General features: G+C 39.2%; 2 protein-coding genes across 21 annotated transcripts in view; one reads left to right on the top strand and one right to left on the bottom strand.

The window, feature by feature from the left end:
- camk2g1 (calcium/calmodulin-dependent protein kinase (CaM kinase) II gamma 1) overlaps positions 1 to 12,745 on the top strand; it is a 68,291-nt gene extending 55,546 nt beyond the window's left edge. For 2 of the 16 annotated variants that reach the window (XM_066663235.1, XM_066663237.1), the window contains 9 exons: positions 663 to 749; positions 2,057 to 2,101; positions 2,746 to 2,800; positions 4,828 to 4,932; positions 6,835 to 6,984; positions 8,028 to 8,103; positions 8,242 to 8,336; positions 8,906 to 9,154; positions 9,411 to 12,745. In XM_066663235.1, coding sequence (XP_066519332.1) covers positions 663 to 749; positions 2,057 to 2,101; positions 2,746 to 2,800; positions 4,828 to 4,932; positions 6,835 to 6,984; positions 8,028 to 8,103; positions 8,242 to 8,336; positions 8,906 to 9,138 — 846 coding nt within the window. In that variant the 3' untranslated portion in view covers positions 9,139 to 9,154; positions 9,411 to 12,745. The remainder of the gene's footprint in view (positions 1 to 662; positions 750 to 2,056; positions 2,102 to 2,745; positions 2,801 to 4,827; positions 4,933 to 6,834; positions 6,985 to 8,027; positions 8,104 to 8,241; positions 8,337 to 8,905; positions 9,155 to 9,410) is intronic. The other 14 variants (XM_066663239.1, XM_066663242.1, XM_066663243.1 and 11 more) reach the window with 10 other exon arrangements.
- A 930-nt stretch (positions 12,746 to 13,675) lies between these two features.
- The window catches only part of ndst2b (N-deacetylase/N-sulfotransferase (heparan glucosaminyl) 2b), an 82,813-nt gene continuing 74,254 nt past the window's right edge, over positions 13,676 to 22,234 (bottom strand). For 4 of the 5 annotated variants that reach the window (XM_066665400.1, XM_066665399.1, XM_066665401.1 and 1 more), the window contains 12 exons: positions 20,241 to 20,328; positions 19,718 to 19,872; positions 19,369 to 19,554; positions 18,990 to 19,118; positions 18,715 to 18,897; positions 18,475 to 18,571; positions 18,238 to 18,361; positions 17,275 to 17,449; positions 16,838 to 17,029; positions 16,417 to 16,523; positions 16,151 to 16,253; positions 13,676 to 15,604 (listed from right to left, as the gene is read on the bottom strand). In XM_066665400.1, coding sequence (XP_066521497.1) covers positions 15,479 to 15,604; positions 16,151 to 16,253; positions 16,417 to 16,523; positions 16,838 to 17,029; positions 17,275 to 17,449; positions 18,238 to 18,361; positions 18,475 to 18,571; positions 18,715 to 18,897; positions 18,990 to 19,118; positions 19,369 to 19,554; positions 19,718 to 19,872; positions 20,241 to 20,328 — 1,665 coding nt within the window. In that variant the 3' untranslated portion in view covers positions 13,676 to 15,478. The remainder of the gene's footprint in view (positions 15,605 to 16,150; positions 16,254 to 16,416; positions 16,524 to 16,837; positions 17,030 to 17,274; positions 17,450 to 18,237; positions 18,362 to 18,474; positions 18,572 to 18,714; positions 18,898 to 18,989; positions 19,119 to 19,368; positions 19,555 to 19,717; positions 19,873 to 20,240; positions 20,329 to 22,234) is intronic. The other variant, XM_066665403.1, reaches the window with a different exon arrangement.

Here is a 22,234-nt window from a genome sequence, read left to right on the forward strand (position 1 = left end):
TCAGTATTTGGCAAGACTTGAGGTTTAACAGTGGAGATGGATATGGGTTCACTTTGTGGCAAATAACAGGTCACTGTTACCCTTTCTATGTGTTATTAATGATATTTAAGGAGTTTACAATTTGGTTAATATCTGTTAATAAACAGAGTGTAAAACATTTATAAACCTTACCAGTGTAGTCGTATTCTAAAGTGGTACCATTGAATCAGTAGCCCCATGATTAATCCTGTATCTACCTTTTTTAATTGTGAGAAAAAATATTACTACAAATGATAAACTGAAAGATTTTGTAATTGCTGCCTCTTACTCATGAAGCTAATGAATATGAAATGATGTAGACTTGCCAGTATGAGGAATACTTAATTGTTAAGTTTCAATCAAAATATTTGCTTATAAAATTTGTAATTTATTCTAGTTAAATGCATGAACAAGTGACAGGAAAATGGCCTTTGTTCTGTATAAAATAAAAAAGTTTGGTGAATATTTATACTGTATATATTTGTTAAGTACGTACAATTTTATTTTAGCATGATTGTGCTAATAATCAGTTCCAAATATTTGAAATATTTCAGTTTGTTGGATTGTTAGTAATATTTTTTAAAATCTGAACAGCAATCATGTCCCTAGTGAAAAAAATGTTATATTTCTCCTCTTTGCTGCAGCCCCAGACAAACAACACTAAAAACAGTGTAGTGAGTGCTGTAGTGAGTGCCCTGAAGGAGAGCAACACAGCCTCCTCTACACCAATGGTACTTTAATCGACATTCAACAAACCCCCACCCTAATCCATCTATGTGTAATGTGCTACACCGTAAATGCCACCAGTTTTCATTGTCCATTTTGTTTTAGTCCCAGTTGTTCTGTCAGCTGTCGCTGCTTTGTTATTATTAGTTAATGTCTGGCTTCATGTTATTTTTTATGTTCTGCTTATGTCATGTTTATGTCCTCTTTTAGCCCCTAGTTTGAACATATGTATTTATCCCACTGTCATCCTCCAAAAATATGTATTGTCTTACAGTTTGCGCATACAGGAGCTGTTGTTGCATGGTTAAAAGCTATTTCCAAGAGGATTTTCATAATTTCTGCATAATAATATGTATGTAGAGAAACTGACAGAGCCAGAGCTGTATGAACACAAAATCTACATTGCTTAATGCATTGAGATATTGTTTTACACTAAAACAAATAAAACAGGCTTTTACATCAAACCAAAAGGCTTATATTGACATTTACATCTTAGCAGATTGTGTATGCAGAAAATGTGGAAGTTCCCTTTATTTGAATGTGCAGTATATAATATGACAAAAAGTATTCAACTGTCACAAAGTCCATCTCAGCTTAAATGGTTAATGTGGGGCTGGAAGGAGCAAAAATACATAAAGGAAATTTCAGCGAAGATGCAGTTTCTCTGCTTGAAAAGGGTCATTTCTTGCACTCAGTGCCAGGAATGATAGCGCTGTGCCCTGGAGGGCCAGGCAGAGGAAAGTGAATTGACACTAGAAATGGACCATGTGTACACGCTGCTCAGACAGCCGAGCAAAGAGCATCCCGGGACCTCCAACACTGGCCATTAAAGCACACAGTTAACCTCTCACCCCACTAGACGCCTGTAGACAGTCTGCAACCCATCACAGAGGCTCAAAACATTGACAATGTGCTCAGATACAGCACAAGTGTCACAGCAGGGTTTTAGACAGCTAATGTTAACATTATTGAAATGGTTATGGGAGTCATGTACATACAATCACAAATAGAATTTACATAACTGCAGGTCCTTTCTTGATGGCTTTGCTCACATCTGCTTGTCAGCTTAGTTTGTGGTGTTCCTTTATTTAAACATATTGAGAGTGGAATGCAATAAAAAGCATGCACTAGAACATTTGCTGCTTCTCTGTTTGTTATACTTTTTTGCAAATGAAAATGAAATGAATGCATCATGAGCTATTCTGTATACAGTGTACCTTGCTATGTGGGTGTCAAGGGGTTGTTGTAATTAGATTGGGGCAGAGTTTTATGCCACATAATGTAATGCTAATAGCTGTTCTTAATCCTGCAGGAGCCACAGACAACAGTAGTGCACAACCCAGCAGATGGCACCAAGGTGAGACCCTTTAATGTGTAGACTCTTTAGAAAAAAAGGGGCCCTCAGAATACCAACTTTAAGGTACCACCTGCAGTCATTGTTGTGCTACATTTTTCTAGCCTCCCATTATCTCTTAGGATAGCACAGGTTGGTTTTGTTATTGTGCCTTTAAGAATGATAAATGTAAACAGACTCTGTTGTGATTGGCTACATTGTGTAATGCCTCACTGCTGCATTCAAAGCAGTATGGCCTGAAAGGCTCATTACATCAATGAATGAACAAGGAAAACTTATTATTATAAGCTGTTATAAGCTGACTTGGGGTATGTATGTATGAAAATTAGTAGGTTTTACAAAAACAAGGAATTGATAAGTTAATTTTGAGTAGTGTTTGTGCAAACCACAGCACTCATTTATTAGAAAACGACAAATGTTTTCTGTGATATGGGCCCTTTTGAGAACAAGTTTTATTTAGAATAATAATTAAAATTTTATATCTTGTTATGACTGCAGTATACATATTTCAATTGTCCATTTTCCTCCTTCATGCTCTAATGCCTTGAACCTTCTTATTTTCTCTGTCTCATTTCTGATTTGTTCTGCTCAATGCCTACTGCTTTTACACTCTCTCTCTCTCTCTCTCTCTCTCTCTCTCTCTCTAGGGCTCTACAGAGAGCTGTAACACCAATGAGGAAGAGGATATGAAAGGTAGGAAAGGTACCCAACACTTCCCTTCTTTCTCTGCATGCCTCCAGCACTGTGGCCTTATGACCTCGGTGCTGCTGTGATAATAACAATCTCTCTCCTTGTTAAGACCTGCTATTACACTCTTTTGAACTTCAAATACTTGGTTGTATTGGACAGGCTTCAGATCTGCTGGCTCTTAACAGAAATGGCCTGTAATTCCCTGAGTCAGAGAGTCACTTAAGTGTTAATAAAGTCAGTTGAATTCTATAATAGTATGTTGTGCAAGTTCATTCCTTAAATACTAGTATCAAGTTTAATAAAGCTGGGCAGACAGGAGAGAGATTAAAGTATCCTGGTGGTAGATCTATATCTGTAGCTGTGGATAAGGCATGCATGCACATACACAACTGCCCCCTGTACAGTTAAATATGGCTTACAGCTGTATGGCTTTGTTGGCTGAGTCAGTGATACACTGCTGCTCTATGAGAAGTTATATCTGGTGGTAATTGGGTGTATCATTCACACACAGGCACTTTCTTAGAAGTCAACAACCACATTCACACTTGCTGCACAAGGAGATACTGATAAACACATATCCACAAATACACACACACAACAAGTCCTTCTTTGAAGTTTGTATTTAGTCTTTGAATATACATCTGGGTTAGTGTGATAGACTTTGTAAAATGGTGGTGTGTCCTCAACTCTAGTGCTGTGCTGTGATAGGTGGTGTGCTTCTGTCATTAGCATGTTTTGATGCTCTTTTCGGGTCAGTGCTTTTTGAGAGCTTTAACACTTAGGGACCACAGTTGCAATACTATGAAATTACTATTGGTTCTGATAACTATTCATATAAGCTGTTAGAATTTTTTTAATATTTACAGACTTTTGATTGTCAAGTACATAGAACATTTTAAAATGTTTGTATTCAAAGCATTACAGCAGTGGTGGTGTTTATGAAAGAGAATGTTGAGCACTCCTTCCCTTTCACATACAGAATTAATTGACCTTCTCTAAATCTGTACCACCCACCCATAAAGTGCTGAACCCACAGGTGTCAGTAGGCTATGTTTCATGTTAAACATTATCGTCTTCTCTTAAAATGAAAAACATGACAACTTTTATAGATAAATGGGTATATACCTTGATGAATATGTAAAAGTCATCTATGTTCTCTTTTGTAAATGCTGCAGTGGCTCTATTTTTCTTTTGATTTGCTTTGTTGTTTTTCCCCTTCAAACTACTTCTGCTGTTAAATAATTAAGAAAAAAGAATCCAGTGTCAAATAATCAGACTCCGTTGTTTCATTTTTTAAAACTGATGGCAAAAACTCTAATTCTAAAATAATAAAAATAGTATATCTTGGGTCACAGCTTCCCAGAGCAGTTGGAATCTGTTAATGTGTTATATATGTGCTATATTTTAGGTTATATATATATATAAAACACATGTATATATAAAACACATGTATATGTTGTTATTAATGTCCTGTTCATAAAATGAAATGATGTCTGCTTTAACTACAGGACTTTCAGTGGGACATCAGTATCAAACTGTTTTATAGTCCAAATGATATATTGTTGAGGCCTAATAAATAGTATCTAATTTACTCTTCTCTTGTAAGGTGATGAGGACAGGAAATTGGAGAGGAGGCTTAGTGAAACATTTCACAGAGTTCACGGCTGTGTCAGCACGCAGTGATTACTGGCACTGCTGTAAGGTGCCAGTGCCAGCTAGATGCTGCTAATTTACCCACCCCACTTAACACTGCTTGAGGGCTGGGCACAAATGCATAGATGTGTCTATAACGGTATCCCATGGACTATTTAGACCATGTCTGGCCAAGTTTTCATTTTTTATTTATTTTTTCCTCACCCTGTTGAGCCATTTTATCCACACTCTTCCAGTAATGCTACTCTAATGTTGACAGAATGGCTGTATCACTGCCAGTAGCAGTGTACCTGTGTTAGTGTGTTTAGGCTAGAGCCGAACATGAGGGCTGTGTGTGTGTTTTTCTCTTGGTGGTGTATTTTTTGCTGGTTTTGGGGCCACACCAGCGGAGAGTGCTCAAGGGGCCAGCAGTGACAGTGCGGTGATGAGTCAGTGCAGTGCCGGCGAAGAGATGCCCACTCTAGTGGCCTCGCCACAGGCCTCTCCAGCCAGTAAGTTACCCACAACCCTCCGCTCCCTACTGGCTTTTTCTACCACCCCCCCCCAGAACCACTCTGAATGAAACGTCTTGCCCCACTCTCACACCTCTTCAGGTTTCCTCCACCCATGATCTTCTCTGTGTGAAGTGTCTTCAGGTCACTTCTGCAGCTTCAGCACTCTTTTCTTTAACTAGTTGCTTTCTTAAGATGAAACTGCATGTAGGGTTACTATCATTTTCCTCTTCTGTGTCATGATCTTTAATTAACGACCAGAATGCAAATCTGCAAATTCCAGTACCACATATCTTTATTATTATTAATAGCCAACAACTCACAAGGCTCAATGTTTGTTTATTGCATGTAGTTGGCGTAAGAAATGATGCACAGTTCTGTATCTTAACTTTTTCCAGAACACACAAAGCCTCTTATTATCATAGTTCTTAGTTCATTTAGACAGGATAATTGACTAGGCAAAACAGTAGTTTGATTGGTTGGTTTAGTGGTATGTGTACTAGACTACAGACTGAAGGACAGAAAACTGATTTTTATATAAAATATAGCCATATACTGCTGTATATGGTGGCCTTTTTTCTTCATGGCAAATTCAAAACATTGTCAAGAATGAGTATACATTTAAAATGCCCTTTTCATAATCCCAGTTAATTAAACAAATTCATTTATATATATTGAATATTTTATATAAATTCCTATCACCATATCACAACTATCACTATTTTTAACTAATCTCTGACAATATATTCCTCACCTTAATTCTTGGGTGTCTCTTGCGTCCCCTGTGCTCTTCTCACCATTTGAACTCTTATCTCTCCCACGTTTGGATCATTTTTTCAATCTTTAAGATATATTTTCCCACAGATTTTCTATTATGAAATTGACATCTATTCAAAAATCAGAGCCTTTCTGCTTCAAACTGTTTGCAGCCCTTAGCAGCCTTTGCAGTCAGACCTACAGGTGTGGATGGCTTTGTAGCATGTGCTTTTGCCACAAGGCAGCATCTTAATATGCTTGTCTTTTTTGTCATCTGCCTTTGCTGTGTGTCACTGCCCTTGGATCAGTCTGATCTTAAAATGCACTACTTATACTGTGATTCTCAAACCTTTAAGGAAATTGCAGTGCACTTTACATGCTTCAGTCTGAAGTATTTTTTGTCACCTTTTCCTTTTTGTCATTTTCTTATTTTAGTTATTTTGCCAGTCTACACAATCATGCAGTTTTCCCTTTATCTCATCATAGATGATCAGGTCTGCTTCTTTAGTTTAGCACTGGAGCTACAAAGCTACTGTTGCTAACATGTACTGTACCAGAAAAATTTGTATTATAGTAATTACAAAATTGAGTAATCCCACATTCTTCAGACTGCATCAAGCGGTGTATAATCTTATTGTACTCACTTATAGTGATTTCTATAAAAGTGGGCAAAAGTATATTATAAGGCTATTAACTATAACATCAGTTATGTTTATGGATGACAGTATACCACAGTGTGTAGGAAACCGCAGTTTCATTAGTTTCGAAGTAGCTAACAATTTCACTGGTTGCCTATTTTCCCTCAAGAGGTGTTATAATAACTTCTGCATTAACATCCTGCCTCTTTTCCCTCAGTCTTTCTGCTCCTTGTTTTTTGGTGTTTTTACTTTTGATTTTATTTGACTTCTGCTTTCGTTCTTGTTTTCATTAACATTGTATGTCTGTTCTTTTACTTCTTAAACATTGTTTGTAATGTGCGTCTGCCTTTGGCAGTATAGGATAAAGAGTGAACCAGTCTAGATAATATTACAATTATTTAATATTAAAATATTTACTGTGTATATCTTTTTTTGTTGGGTCATGCTTTGCATGTTTAATGGTGTAATGTCAGCAGCGGGGCAATGTGGTGCATGTTGTGTGTTGCAGCACTGGTGCATGAAATAAAGCGCATGGCTTGGAACAGTTCGGGACACGCCTCGTGTCCAGAGTTAGAATGTGGTCAGTCTGTTCCTCACCCCACGGCTCAGGGGAGCAACAACGTGTCTCCATCTGAAGCCAGGGGTGCCGCAGGCCAGTGTAAGTGCTTTGGCTGCTTCAGGATACACACTCATTCACTCACTCACTCACTAACACTCTCTCTCTAACACACACCCACACACAGAGCATGGGTGCTTCTTCATTTTTAGATTCAAAGAGGTAACTGTGCAATATTAAGTAGGCTATGGTCAAATACTCAGGTCAGGATTGATGCAGTGTATTTAGAGATGCATGTATGCTGTTGTATGTTTGTGATATGATATGATGTGATATGATTATACACACAGACAAATACAGACACTCCCACGTTACTTTGCAAATGAAAAGGTCTGTTTGTTTGTTTATTTATTTATTTGTTTGTTTGTTTTTGTGCAGTGGAACTGCCATTACATACCATTAGGTGCCATTAAGTCATTTAGTTGTTAAGGAGAAAAAACAGAAACAACTAAATATTATTTTTAATTTAGACAATTTATGCCTTTATTAGTTTACCCTAAAAGCACAAGTTCAGATTTCTTTCATTTCTCAGAATGAAATCAATCCACAATTACTGTTTCTGATGGTGATTTTAGTTGAGATGCTTTTGGGATTTTGTCTGTCATTTTTAATGATTTGTTGAAAATGAAAAACATTGAAAACATTTAATGACAGTTTTTTTTTGTTTTTTTTGGGGGGGGATGGGTGGTCTCAGTGACACATGGGGCCTATGTCTGACCCCACATACAGTACATGTGTATCTATCTTTGGCCTCAGTAACCAACAAGATATATTTTTGCATTTCAGTTTTTAACAGTGAAAAATAATTGTACAATATCAGGAGCATGTTGTCACTCCTGACATTTTAGGTGTTTTTTCCCGTTTTTCCTATAAATGTCAAGTCCAGAAAATGTAAGAAGGTCAACACACATTGCAACACCTGCAGTGAACACATTGTAGTATTGTAGTTTGCTTATTTCAGGCATTGAAACTAAATTGCTCATTCCTAATAAAAATCCCTTTTTTTTCATTAATCTCTTCCGCCTCCAAAATCTCATACCTACCACCAATCTGTCCATTCTCCACCTCTTCTGTATTTTCTGTAGCTCGTAAACAAGAGATTATCAAGATCACAGAGCAGCTGATTGAGGCTGTGAACAATGGAGACTTTGAAGCTTACACGTAAGAATGACACCAACATAGTAACTTAAATATGTTGCAGGTCATTTATAACTGATGACAATATTTAGAAAATATGAGGAATGTTTTAGGTATATTTTTATGCTTTTGGAGTTTAAAGTGCATAAATGTGTGTTTCAGGAGAATCTGTGACCCTGGCCTAACATCATTCGAGCCTGAAGCTCTGGGAAACCTGGTGGAAGGAATGGATTTCCACAAATTTTACTTTGAAAACTGTAAGTGTGTTTTATTATATGTAAGAATGATTGTTAAAAAGTGCAGTAGATCAATCTATTTATAAAGTCATATACAGGCACATCTAAAATAATTGAATATATCAAGCAAACATTTTTTGGGGTTCAAAATGTAGTTAATCTGTCATATATTTTCATATTCATTACATTAATTAATTCAGTTCAGGGTCACAATTGGTCCGCAGTCTAACTGGAATCACACACCCTGGAGGGGACGCTCACACATCACTAACACACACACACACACCTATGGACACTTTTGTTTAGCCAATCCACCCACTAACATGTGGGAGCACCCGGCGGAAACTCATGTGGACACAGGGAGAACACATCAAACTCCTCACAGACAGTAACCCACAGAGGGGCTTGAACTCACAACCCCAGCCAGAGGATGCTGGCGCTTTGTGACGCCCAAAATACAAAATGTTCAATAATATTGGCACAGGCCACATTTGATTGTTTCCCTGTATGTAAAATGAACAAGAATACCAACAGAATATTTGATGAGTTTTGTTCAGAATTACCAAACTGATGTTTATTTCTTGTTCCAGTGTTAAGTAAGAACAACAAGCCTGTGCACACCACCATTCTGAACCCTCACGTTCACTTGATTGGAGAGGACGCCGCCTGCATTGCCTACATCCGTCTTACGCAGTACATCGACAGCCAGGGCCGTCCTCGCAGCTGTCAGTCTGAGGAGACTCGTGTGTGGCATCGCCGAGACTCAAAGTGGCTCAACGTGCATTTCCACTGCTCAGGAGCTCCAGCCGCACCCTTACAGTGAATCCGGCAGGACAAAGGTAAACACTGCCTTGGTACATATCCTTTGACTATGAAAATTGATTAATTTTAGTGACTGGTAAGATTTACCCTGCTGTGCAATGTAGACAATAAAGATGGCAACCTCATATCTATACAAATATATTTTTGTGCCTTTAAAATTTGTTTTGTTCATCCGAAAATGTATGGAATTCTCAATGGAATCTTGCTTAGGGCGATCTCCCAGTTCAGCCTCATACTATTGTAGGTCTTGTTTAACCCTCCCTTATTTTCCAGGTTGCCTGGATTCTTGTGTGATGGGAGTGTTTCTTCTTTGTGGCCGGATGGGCACATAGAGGCCGGCTGGACGACAGCAAGCTACAATACATGCCATTGAAGAATTTCAATAACATCCAGTCCAACTGTCAACACCACCTATCCTGTTTAACCTTTGACCAATAGGAGCCGGCCGCAGCTGTGGCCCCACCCACGGGATGGTGCATGCATCTGACGCCCACATGGGGGCACTGTCTAGTCCTTTCCCATGGAACCATCTTTTTTGCCCGTTTAAGATGTCTAGAAGGTGTTGTAAGTACTGATCTCTGAATTCATAAATATACTGTATATTGTAAAAAAAAAACAAAAAAAAAAACAAAAAAACAAAAAAAACAGCTACAATCACGTTTGAAAAGCATTTATGTAAGTAAAACAAAACTGGGGTGTGGAGGGGAGGGTCACTATTTAAAGAAAAAAAAACCCACAAAAATAGACTCTTGCCCTTAACTGAAGTCTGAAAGGTGAAAGGGCATAATCTTAATCCTCCATCTTGTACACTTTGTAGATTTTGGATACAAATTGCTTAGAGAATTAAGGGAACGTGTCAACTAATCAGAAAAAGTGTCATTAAAAAATCTGCTGAGTACAGAAGTACTTCATATCAAGAAGCACCAAAGTGTAGTCTTTAGGCTTTTAAAGGAGTGTTTCTGTGTGCTTTTTGTTTATTTTTTTGTGGGAAGGTTTGAGTGATTCTGGGTTTTAGTATTCTGTGTTTATGTGGAACTCTTGTTCGTTTTTTATTTTATTTTATTTTTTTTGACTGAGACTGTATCAGAAAGTATTTTGTGTTAAGCAATTTGAATTTTTAAGCTTTTTTTTTTTTTAAAGTTAATCATAATATACATGTAAAGTTCTAAAATATATATATATTTAAAATAGATCAAGTTAAATAAGTTTCACCTCCAGGGTGTGGGAAAACATTTTTTCATGTGGCTCTGTTGTTTGTGTGTGTGTGTGTATGTGTGTGGCGCGTGTGTGAGTGTGTGTTTGCGTATGCAAACTGCTTATTGAACTTAAACACACCATACTATTCTATGATCTTAGATAGATGGCTCCAGCTCTAGTTGAGTGTGTACCAGAAAGTGTTTGATAGCCAGAGTGAATAGACCAAGCTCTTTCTAAGTAGAACTAAATACCACTAAATACCACAGCCAGTTCTCTCCATAAAATCCATTTTCAAATCAGAAATCACAGTAGTGATGGTCACCAACTGCCTACAATCTTGAGACTGTGCTGTACAGCACAAGCTCAAAAGAAAAATACACGAGTTGTTGTTAAAAACACTGCCTAAAACCACTCCTAGGCAAATGTTGGTGTGCTTGAAGTAAACAAAGGTTGGAGCACTAGCCAAGGATGTGAAAAATTCTACCCCAATGAGATCACATGCTGCCTGCAGTAGTTACTATAGTAGACACACACACACTCACAAACATGTGCTCTCTTAATAGAACTGTTAAAGTTTGTGGCTGTTTTTACTCATGGTGGTCTTGTCTGAATCACTCTGTCCTAGCTGTCTTGTACTTGTGGTCCACTTTGGTGATGGGTTTGTACACTCACTTGTTAATACTGTGCAGTACACACATGAAATCCATCCTTAACACAGAGTGAGAGGGTCAGTCTCCTCACTGCACACGAAAGATCACCCATGAGTTGCTCCTTTTTTAAAACATGAGTCAGGCATGCAGTGCAGTGCAAACATTTTAGGCACTGGAGAAAAACAATTCAAAAAAGCTATTTAACAGTGCAGAAAGCGTTCTTCTGCTCAAACGAAAACACTAATATTATTATAAACTCAAATAATACAAGAAACTGCAAAAACGTATACCACGATTGTCTTGAGGGGGACCCTAGTATTACCTGTAGTTATCACCCAGTACCTACTTTGGATCAAATCTCTGTGATGGTGGAGGACATTGGGGAGGAAGTCAAAATGTATTCTTTTAAACAACTCTAATGTTACCAACTACCTTTTTGAAAACAACAACAAATAAAGCGAACATATTTACATTTATTATATTGTTACATGGGGTGGGTTTGTTTACAAGCAAAAATGCACATTCAGAAAAATTGTTTAAACACTGCTCAGGGGTCTAAGATTTTGCACTGTGCTGTATGTTTTGTGATGAAATACAGGGTTTAAGACACTGGTTATTGTGAATTAAGCTTATGGTTCTTGTTACAGCACAATTAGCCTGGTCCAGGTTTGGTGATACAAAGGGGGAAAAAAAAATCACCTCTGTCCACTTCACATACTTCATTTGAATAGGATGTTGGTAAGTGGCAATGTACTGTGAAGTGTTCCAGGAAAAAGTACAAATAAATATTTATATACATTATGTATCCACCATCTCTGTGGAATATGGGAATTAGTTTTTTTTTTTTAAAGGAAGGAGATCCCAGTTTGTTTAAATACATGTAGTGTTCACACACCCCTCATGGAGTGTAGGGCTTTGGTACATATCAGCACTGTAATTCTGCACGTATGTATGTGTGTGTGTGTGTGTGTGTGTGTGAGAGAGTGTGTGTCAGTCACCATCACAAAGCCCTCTTAGTGACGTCAGACGCTGTGATGCTGTTTTAGGCCTGTATTTTTTTTTGCCACTTTGGGGATCTGCTGCCTTGCCTGGCTGAGTCAGAGTTACTTTCATTACATTGTTATTATTATGTTCTCATTTTTTTAATCCATCCAAGCGCTCAGTAGAATCTGAAGGGAAGAACATAAAACAGAAGCAGACACACTAATAAACTGGTAGGTGATTTAGACTTAAATAAAGCAAAATCCAACCCCCAAAGCTAGTAATGAACCCTGGGCCAGGATCTACTTGATACAAGGGGAAATCCTAATATGCAGCTTAAATTAAAGGACGGATTATGCATGTCTAAGTTTTCTTGGTAAATCTTTTTTCAACTGTCTGTGTTTACTTGATTAAAATGGGAAAAATCTGTTATAGTTGCATCTCTGAAATGAAAACCACTCCGTTTGGGGTTTATACATAGGTGATGTACCACATTTAAAAAAAGAGAAAAAGGGAAAAAAATTAAATGAAACAAAAAGTCTCAGCTTGGAATGCTCCCCTCATTCAGAGTAAAACTATTGCATTGTAATGGTATTCTATTGGGCTACGTATATACTCGGAGTTTAAACATGGATGCTGGATTTTGCATGATCATACATTTAATAAAACCATGAATTGACAACTATCCAGTGTTTGTCTGAATGTCAATAGTTCTTCATCACAGCCTCGCTATTACTGAAACTTGATCTTGGAATTATTTAATAAAAAGACCATTTCAGCATGTGCAAAGTGTTTTCCCTTACTTTAGCTGCACTTTCACGAATGTGTGATTCAGAACTGACCTTTAAGTTCATAACTAATTTGTGAAGCTATTAATCAAGCCCTAATTGACTATGTAATAAACAGGAATGCTTGTCATTACGGGTGTGCAATAAGGCAGAATACGTTCACTGTACATATCACATTACATCATGGATTTATGAGGTTTTTAAAGAAGTCACTAATGCAATAATCCCATTAATGATTGGATAAAACTGGTTTAAACAAACTTATGCTTTCATTTGTTGAGTTGGTTTATTTGTCTGTAGCAGGGCCGAGGAAACACAGCAAAGAGGAGAGTCATCCAGCCCTGGTTTCCCCTTTGAATGATGCTGTTGCTCTCCAAAGAAATAAAAGTGTCTTCATAGTTGTGGCTTTTTAGTTTATTGCATCATTTGAACACAGCAGCTGTCCTTCCCATTGTGTGGAAATTCATGATGAATGGATATTTACTCCAAAATGACTTGGAATATAATCATTTTTTTCCCTATCTGTTGTGCAGATGCATGTATTCCTTTGGTGAGCAGCAGTATACATTAACAACACCAGTGTAATGTATTATAAAAATAATAATAAACCTCTTTTTACTTGTGGTAAAAATACATTCAATTTACTTCATATTAACAGCTAGATTCCTTTTGTCCACAATGAATACTCAGCCACAGTCTGGTGGCTCCCAGAGGATCAGCAGAGGCTTATTTAAAGGCTGCGCTTGCTGTTGTTGCCCACCAGGGTCCTGTGCTCTGAAATGGATGACGAGTGGTTTAAGCGCAGTGATTTATCAAACACTTTTCTCTCCCCCAAATCTGATAAAGCAGGCTCCCTTTGCTCTCTGCACATCTCACAAGCGCACCACAAGAAAGAGGAAACTCCACACGTTCAGCTGCCATTTTGTGCCTTTATTTGCAGATGTGGGTTTTTTTCCAACCAGATTTGACCAAAAGACAACAGATCATACTACTGTAAGGTGATATACAGCTGAGCCACTGCAACTAACTTCGACTAACGCACACATACACAATCTTACACAGACTCCCTCAATGGAAACGAAAAACATCTCTGAATCACAATGTATATCTCTTTTTTTTTTTTTTTTTTTTGGCAGATTCCTCCCTCAAAAAGCTCCATTAGAAGTTTGGCACAGTCTTGAGGAGCTTGGAAACACGACCTTTTTACCAGTTATTAAGCAGAGCTGGTCATTGGCATGGCTTTCACAGTCTGTTTCAATACCTGTTTTAACATGCCCTCACTACTTGGACTCTGGGGTTTACCTGATGTCATGTGAGAGGCCAGTCATTTACAATTATTAGCTCAAGTGAAGTTTGTTGGATGAACCTTTGGAAGGCTGAAGGACTGAGTGAACACCATTGTCTGCTCCAGCAGCAGATCTTGCCCTGAAACGACCGGACTTACATAAAAAACATAGACTAATCAGTTTAGCAGTAGAGTAATATTAAATGCTTAATATTTTAAAACATTAATATTTGATTTACTGGTCTTTAGTTCATAAACTACTCCATTTGAATACATGACTATTCTTTCTGGTTTGGTAGTTGGCATGCTAAGGGCTACATGACTAACACCGCCAAAATAAAGGCACTACCCTACACCCTAATTTGATCCTTAGCGTGTAGCCAAAGTTTCATTCACAAATTTAGAGTTCCCAGTTGAGCACATGGAGACTTGTCCATCTGCTTTGGCAGCTGCAAAACGTCTTGGAGGAAGTTTGCTGGGGCTGTGTACTTTGGGAAGACCTAGGTAATGGGAGGAAATGGCAACAACTAAAACTGCAAAGAGAACTGGGTAAAAAAAAGAAATAAAACACCCGTAGAAATAACATCTAAAATATATCTGAGTGCTGGTTTAAAACTGGCAAAGGGCATGTTTAAAAAATACTGAAACGAGACACCACTCTTCTGTGTAGGCACTTCCACTGTGAGGAGGTTGTCCAGCTGAATTTAATATGCAGCCAAGCTCAGAGACATCCACAAAGTTCCAGTACAATTTCCAGGAGCCAAAACGTTTAACCTAAACCGTGATCGACATGGTGTTTAAAAGTGAGACGTCTGTGTATTCTGGAATGTTGCAGTAATTAGGTTGTAGGACTCTGACATGAAATTAATTCCAGACCATTATTATTTGAAGAGTCAGGCGACTGTTGGAATATCTTAAGCAACATATTTTCATACACCACTCTGCTTGGCAGAATTAAACACACTCATTAAGACCAGCCTGGGCCAGCTAATTCCTTCACATCCACTGAGCTAAGTGTTCCCACTCCCTCTTGAGAACCTAATTTCCCAAAGGCTGTTTGCGTATTTGAGATGGCACCAGTTCATAGTTATTGAGAATACATTGTGAAACTCCATTTCCCACAATGCAAATAATAAGCTCCCGTGTCCATGACCACAACGCCGCTACTGAGCTCTGATGTCCTTATTCTGGCAATTAAATTAAAGTATACAGTCCTCCTCACAGACTCATCATTGAGGTCCCCTTTTCCTCTGATTCAAACCTTCAGAAACCTGGGTTCTTACGGACCCCTGGGCGCCACTCCGCTTGGCTTGAAGTCCACAGAGTGTAGAGGCTAGCGCGGGGGCAGCTGTGCTCTCTCCTCTGGTCACACAGGGGCGCTGTTTTCTCTGCTACAAAGCAGCCTTCTAGCTGTGGATCTGTTTGGGATCTGTTCGGGTGTCAGCTCCAGCTAGAGTTGTGTAGTTCATCTCTGAGCCAGGAAGGCAGAGGTTGACCCAATCGCTTCAGCAGCCGCAACAGCTCCACGTTCTGCTCTCTGTAGTGTTCCGAGAGGAAGGCCCGAGACTGGACAACACGCAAACACACAACTGGTCAACTGCAAGTACTATGAGTCCATAACAAACAGCAAACAGCATGCACGAACATAAGACAGTTCACACTGGAGAAGACAAATCTCTTGTCTGAATTCCAGATACAAATTTGAAATCTTGAGCACGTTTTTTTCGTACTGATAATCTCTCTCTGCATAAACAAGCAGTCCCGTATTACACTAAGCCTCTGTCCTACTTTATTTTACAGCAACTGTCTTCTCTTCTGTTCACTCTTAAGCACTTTAATTCACTGTTGAATAAACACAATGTAGATATCAATGCTAAGTGCTTCTAGCAGTGTAATTAATCCAGTTGATAATATCATTTCAATACTAATAAAAGAGAGTAAAGAAGAGAACAGATCCCATTTGGTGCTCATCTATTCTCAACTTCACAAAGAGCCCATTAAAGTGATAGATGAAGTCTAATAACAGAGTTGTGTTTTAAATGAATGTGGTCTTACAGCCTTCATCGTCTAAAATGGAATATAAAATATTAACGCAGAAGGAAAGATGATTACCTCGGGGCTCATATCTGGATATTTTCGGCCTTTGCTCTTTCCCAGGCACCGTGTCCGGCCAGCGTCCAGCCTCTGACACCAGAACCCTTTACTCTCATCAAACCTACACACACAAACACACACACATGCCCACGGGCTACTAACACCAACATCATGGCAACCTGAGGAAACACGACTAGTCTAACCGTATGAAACAGAATTCTTAAATGGAAATCATTTTAACCACATCATTGTCCAGTGTGGGCTCCAGTAGTGGCCATTCTTACATTAGTGCCTGAGTGTAGTTGAAGGGTGTGACTCCCAGAAATTTCTGAACGCTGTCCATCACCTGGATAGGGTTTGAACGCAGCTGGAGTCCATCCACAATCAGAAGCTAAAGAGCAGAATGAAAGACACCATCACGGTTTTAAGAGTGGATTTGAGGTCAGATTAAGGAAAATAACAGGCTTTTATTTGGTCCTGTTGGGTAAGTGTGTGTGGGTGTTGAGTCCAGCTAACAACAGGTGCACTTCGTAGTTCTAAATTGACATGCTTATCTGTTGCTCTGCATCCTTGACAGTCAGGGCTCAAGCAGTAATTATTTGGGTTGTTGATTATTCTCATTTTAATGTTATGGCTGATACATGTATGCATGTAGGTGTATAGGTGTGTGTGTGTGTGTGTGTGTGTGTGTGTGTGTGTGTGTACCTGGTTGGGTTGGTAGTACTGGAGCCAGTGTTCTAGATGGCTGCTGTAGTATCCTGGCTGCAAGCAGCGGCGGTGCAGAGTGAGCAGTGGTGCAGGAGACAAGGAGCTCGCAGAGATCACCTGCTGAAAAGTGTAGTTCAGAGCTACAGGATCCTGATGAGCCCTCTGATGCTGAGAGAGAGAGAGAAATAGCTGTGTGTGTGTGTGTGTATAAACAATGACAGTACAGTGAGAGAAAGGAAGAAGGTCTGTGATTGCAAACAGCAGTGAAGATATTAAGGCTTTTTCAACTTTTTATCAGTCAATTACCATTTATAAACATTTTAGCTTGTGTCCTTGTCTGCTGACTTCTCTTATAAGGGTGTTTGGAGTCTACAGATTTAATCTCATGTGTCAGACAGAGACTAGGTTGAACAACGCTGTGCACATGCACATACCTGGTACCAGGAGTATGCTCTGTCTGCAGGGTTGATGAGGATGGTGATGATTTTGGCTCTGGGAAGCAGAGCAGCAGCTCTTTTAGGCACGGCCTCTGTGTCAAAATAATTAGCGCTCTTCTCAAACAGGAAGTCTGTGCTCACATTAGAGGGCATTGGGAAAAAGTCCATGTACCTGAAGGAGTAAAAGAAAAAAGAAATGATTGCACTATTCAGCCAGAGGGATGATGTGACCTGATAAAATGACAGAAATTCAGCACACTACAAGTTTATATTATTTCAGTTCATTAAATTTAGTTTTGGCTGTTTCTTACAGAGTGCTATATATATTTTTGTCATATCAATATATCATTTAAATCAAATACATGTCAATGAATTACAACAGAAGATCATATAACTCACACACGTTATATCTCTAATGTCATAAAACAATACCATATTTCTCGTATAAGTTCATGGCCCTTATTAATTATCTTTATATGCTGCCCCTGTGTCTGCGTGGGTTTCCTCCGGGTGCTCCGGTTTCCTCCCACAGCCCAAAAACACACGTTGGTAGGTGGATTGGCGACTCAAAAGTGTCCGTAGGTGTGAGTGAATGTGTGTGTCTGTGTTGCTCTGTGAAGGACTGGCGCCCCCTCCAGGGTGTATTCCCGCCTTGCGCCCAATGATTCCAGGTAGACTCTGGACCCACCATGACCCTGAACTGGATAAGCGCTTACAGATAATGAATGAATATATTATTCATTCCCATGGCCTGAATATCCATCTGCCTCAAACCTACTGAAACTTCCCCAGCATCTTGAACTATCTGTCATCATCTATTCACTCATATAATATATTTTATTTATTTGTGCTATTTCTGTGTAGCATATAATAATAATAATAATATAAACCACTTATCTATTCATGACAGTGTACTGATACAAGGTTTGAGGCTGGTGCAATGCAAGACTCTGTATTTACCAGTCAATCCCACGTAGATAGTTTGGTCCACTGAAGAACTGCACCTCCTCGAAGGTAATGGGGCTAGAGAAGCTGGCGGTGATGGCCGGGTGGAGGGAGAGAAATGCGTGCAAAGCAGTAGATCCTGCCGCAGGAGGGAGACATTAAGAACAATTATGGAGCTGCTGTATTTCTCGCAAATGTTCCAGTAACACATATAAAACTGAAATAAACAACACTAAATATACGAAGTGTTACCCGTCTTCTGAGGGCCAATAACCAGAAACTTGGGCAGTCTGTCACAGGTCTTCTCTTTAGACCAGATGTCTTTATGCCTTTTATCATGACATGGATTCTGTTGGTAGAAATCATATTCGCTGGATCATTGTTGTCAGAATTAAAGGGAAAAGGCACATATTTCAGCAGCTTAGAAATCGCAGTAACGTATACAGGACCAAAGAGCCAAGGCACCAACAAACATTGTGTAATAGCACAAACCTGCCACAGGGGGTCTCTCTCATCAGGGAATATGCGGAAGTATTTCTCAGCCAGGCGGACAGGGGGTAGAGTCTGTAAACGCAGGTGAGTCCAGCACTGCACAAATTTCACCAGAGACTCAAAAGTGTACAGGCCCAAGCGGTCATTTCCATAGTTAGAGAGATGGGTCATAAATATGCTGACCTAAGGGTGGGAGACGGAGCAAGAACACAGTGTACGATAAGCTACAGGATGAGTAACTGAGATTATATGAGCATTAGAGACTCTGGACTGACCGGGTTCAGCAGGACAGTAAGAAACAGCTCTCCCCCGCGGATGCTCTTGTCCAGTTCTTGAGGACCTCCTGGGTAATCCTTATAGAAGATGGTGTGTGTGAAGAGCCCACAAGTCTGCCGTGGGAGAACCTGACAAAGAGAAAACACACTAAGTATTAGCCAATACAAAATAACCAGTCAAGCTATTAGTTTAGATATTACATTTAATAAAACACACCTATTTTATTAATTATATATCTATATGTTGTATTCATTACATTAATTTTCATTAATAATTACTTATTATATATTTATTTTGTACTATTTTGATTTGATTATTTATTAAAATGTTGCCATTAATTATATGTATTTAGGAGTGTGTGTGTGTGTGTGTGTAGACCTGTATGCCGCTGTGGATGAAGCCTCTGCGGAATCGTGCAGGTCTGAGATGGGGATATTCCTCTGTGCTAGTCACAGTAATGCCCCACACACTCTTCCAGGCCTGATACAGCTGAGTGTGAACAGGATACACTCCGGAGTGATGAGGGGCTACAGCATAGCCCATGTCTGTGGGGATGCCATGCTCCTAAAGCAGAGCAGAAGCAGAGAAATGAAGCGACAGACACAGATAACAGCTCTATTCTCGCAGAGTAAGCCATTCCACTAGAAATTATAATCCAGCAACATTTCATCAATTGCTGTACAGTGTGTTTCAGAAATGGATGCCCTGTGAGAGGGCTCTGGCTAACCTGTGCAAACTGCTTGTTGAGTCTCATTTGTTCTGCGAGCACACTGACGTTGTGGAAGAGGTGCGGCTGCATGTGGCTCCACATGTGAGGAAACCACCAGAACTCCTGTCTGTGTCTGAGTAAGGTGTCGTCCCCTTCATCTTCTTCATCAGTACCTGAACAATACCACACAGCAGAGCGAGAGCGAGAGCGAGAGGGAGAGATCAACACTAATGCCAAAGATGAGAGCAATAATGAAGTAAATAAAATCTTGTTGTAATCTTGCTGCAACTGCAGGAAAAAAAACATATATAATATAAATACTGCTCTACAACTTCATACATACACAACTAATTCATAACACTTCGTGGAAGTTAACAGTTGCATATTTGAACATCTAGATCAGCAACAGTAACTAATTCACTAATCACGAGGGTTGTCTACATACAGTGTATATACAGCGTATCTTCTGGTGTCTTTCTGTATTGTATTAGTTTTACTTCACTTTAACTATTTTACAGCAAAAATGAACCAAACTATGTACCTGTGTGAAAGAACTTTCCAGAGAAGCCCAAGTTAAAAGTGAAATTGGGGACAAGGGAGCGGAGCTTGGTCTGAGTTTGGAGCAGAGCCTGGACAGAACAATCATGTTATCTCAGCTGATTACACACATGACACTCTCAATAAAGCAGAGAAAATGTGTCTATTTAGGTCTTTGGTGTTACACTCAGCGAATAAAGAGGGACCTCAGTAGAAACCGATTATTTAAATGTCTACTCTGAGAAGGAAATATTCTTTATTTTCACAGAAAAATCATCTTTTCATCTCCACCTTTCCACCTTGTGGATCTGAGAATTAAGGAAATGCAGAGAGGCTCCTGGTAACACTCCCTATTTCATTAGGCATTATACATGTTGTACATAAAACCTTACACTTACAATGCCTCACAGCGTATTGTAATAATATCTAATAATGCCTGGCATAATCTTGGAAAACTACATACATAAGCACAAGCACGTTATTTCATATTTTTCATCAAGTGTTGTTTTGTATTTACATCCATGTACAAAAAGTGACAATATAAGCCTATGACAGACATTGTAAGGACGTCTGTATGCCACATAACACCCCATAAATCCATATACAGGATTCATAAGAAGAGTTACACCAAGTAAATATCATTCCAAAGTATAGAAAATGGTGCACAAAACAAAGAATGTCAGTCTCAAAGTAAAGTAGAGCACAAAGACTGGGACGGTTGTGGGGGGGGGGGGGGGGGGGGGTGGTAAGACTGAACATAACCAGCGGGGGAAAACAGATCTGAGGGGTGAGGAAGAAAGGGAGGAAAAGAGAGACGTAAACCCTCGGGCTCAGTGGCGGTTGGTGTGGTGGGTCAGGCTGAACCACCCGTGAAAACTTATCTGGGAATATTAAAAAAGTAAGCCAGCCTCATTAGCCTGGTGCTAGCCTCCAGTGAAGGGGGTTTGGGGCACAGACAGGGAAAGAGTGAGAGTTCTCCCTTTGCTCCTATAATCATCACCCACTCAGAGGAGCAGCAGACAGAACACAACCCCCAACCCACATTATCCATGCTAATTCATTAGCTCCATCTCAGCCATGCGAGAGCCAGGGAGCGCAGCCAATGAGCTGCTCTGAAAGGGAATTTAGAATGAAGAAATATGCAGTGTGAATATGTTATTGCAGATGACCTATTTAGTGGAGACAGTTGGTCATTGTTCTTTTTTTAATGCACAATTGCATCCTTTAAAATTTCCCCGTTAAATATAGTGCAGGGAATTCCATTCGACATGAAAGGAGTTACATTTAGATTGATATAATTCAGATATAAATATTAAGGGTCCAGTGATTACTTAAAAATTAAGAAGATGAGTTAATGTACATAAAATCAAAAGCTCTTTAATGCTCTGTAAAGTTCATAAGATGCACAAAATCTTTTTGACAGACTGCAGTAAGTTATAGGAAATATTGGAGCATTAAGTCTAGAAATATTTCTTTATTCCTTTCATTGTCTTCATTGCACTGCTGTTGCAGAATGTGAGCGGAAGTAATGCTAGGTTATACAAATCAGTGCTGGTAATATAGTTATGGGCCATAAAGTGGGCCAAATATTTTCTATTAAGCAAAATGTATTAATAGAGGAAATCACATCACAAGTTTATATAATTACTTATGTTTATTTGTCAGAAAACTTCATGTTTTCATATTGTTGGCATGTTAGAATTATACAGGATGACTAAACCCTGCACTACACAGCCAACATACTATCTTTACATGTACTTAAGTACCCACAAAACTTTCACTGGGGCATCAAATAAGCATTCATTCATTCATTCATTATCTGTAAGCGCTTATCCAGTTCAGGGTCGTGGTGGGTCCAGAGCCTACCTGGAATCATTGGGCGCAAGGCGGGAATACATCCTGGAGGGGGCGCCAGTCCTTCACAGGGCAACACACTCACACATTCACTCACACCTACGGACAACTTTTGAGTCGCCAATCCAACTACCAACGTGTGTT

The sequence above is a fragment of the Hoplias malabaricus genome, chromosome 3 (assembly GCF_029633855.1).
Source record: "Hoplias malabaricus isolate fHopMal1 chromosome 3, fHopMal1.hap1, whole genome shotgun sequence".
Classification (NCBI taxonomy): Eukaryota; Metazoa; Chordata; class Actinopteri; order Characiformes; family Erythrinidae; genus Hoplias; species Hoplias malabaricus.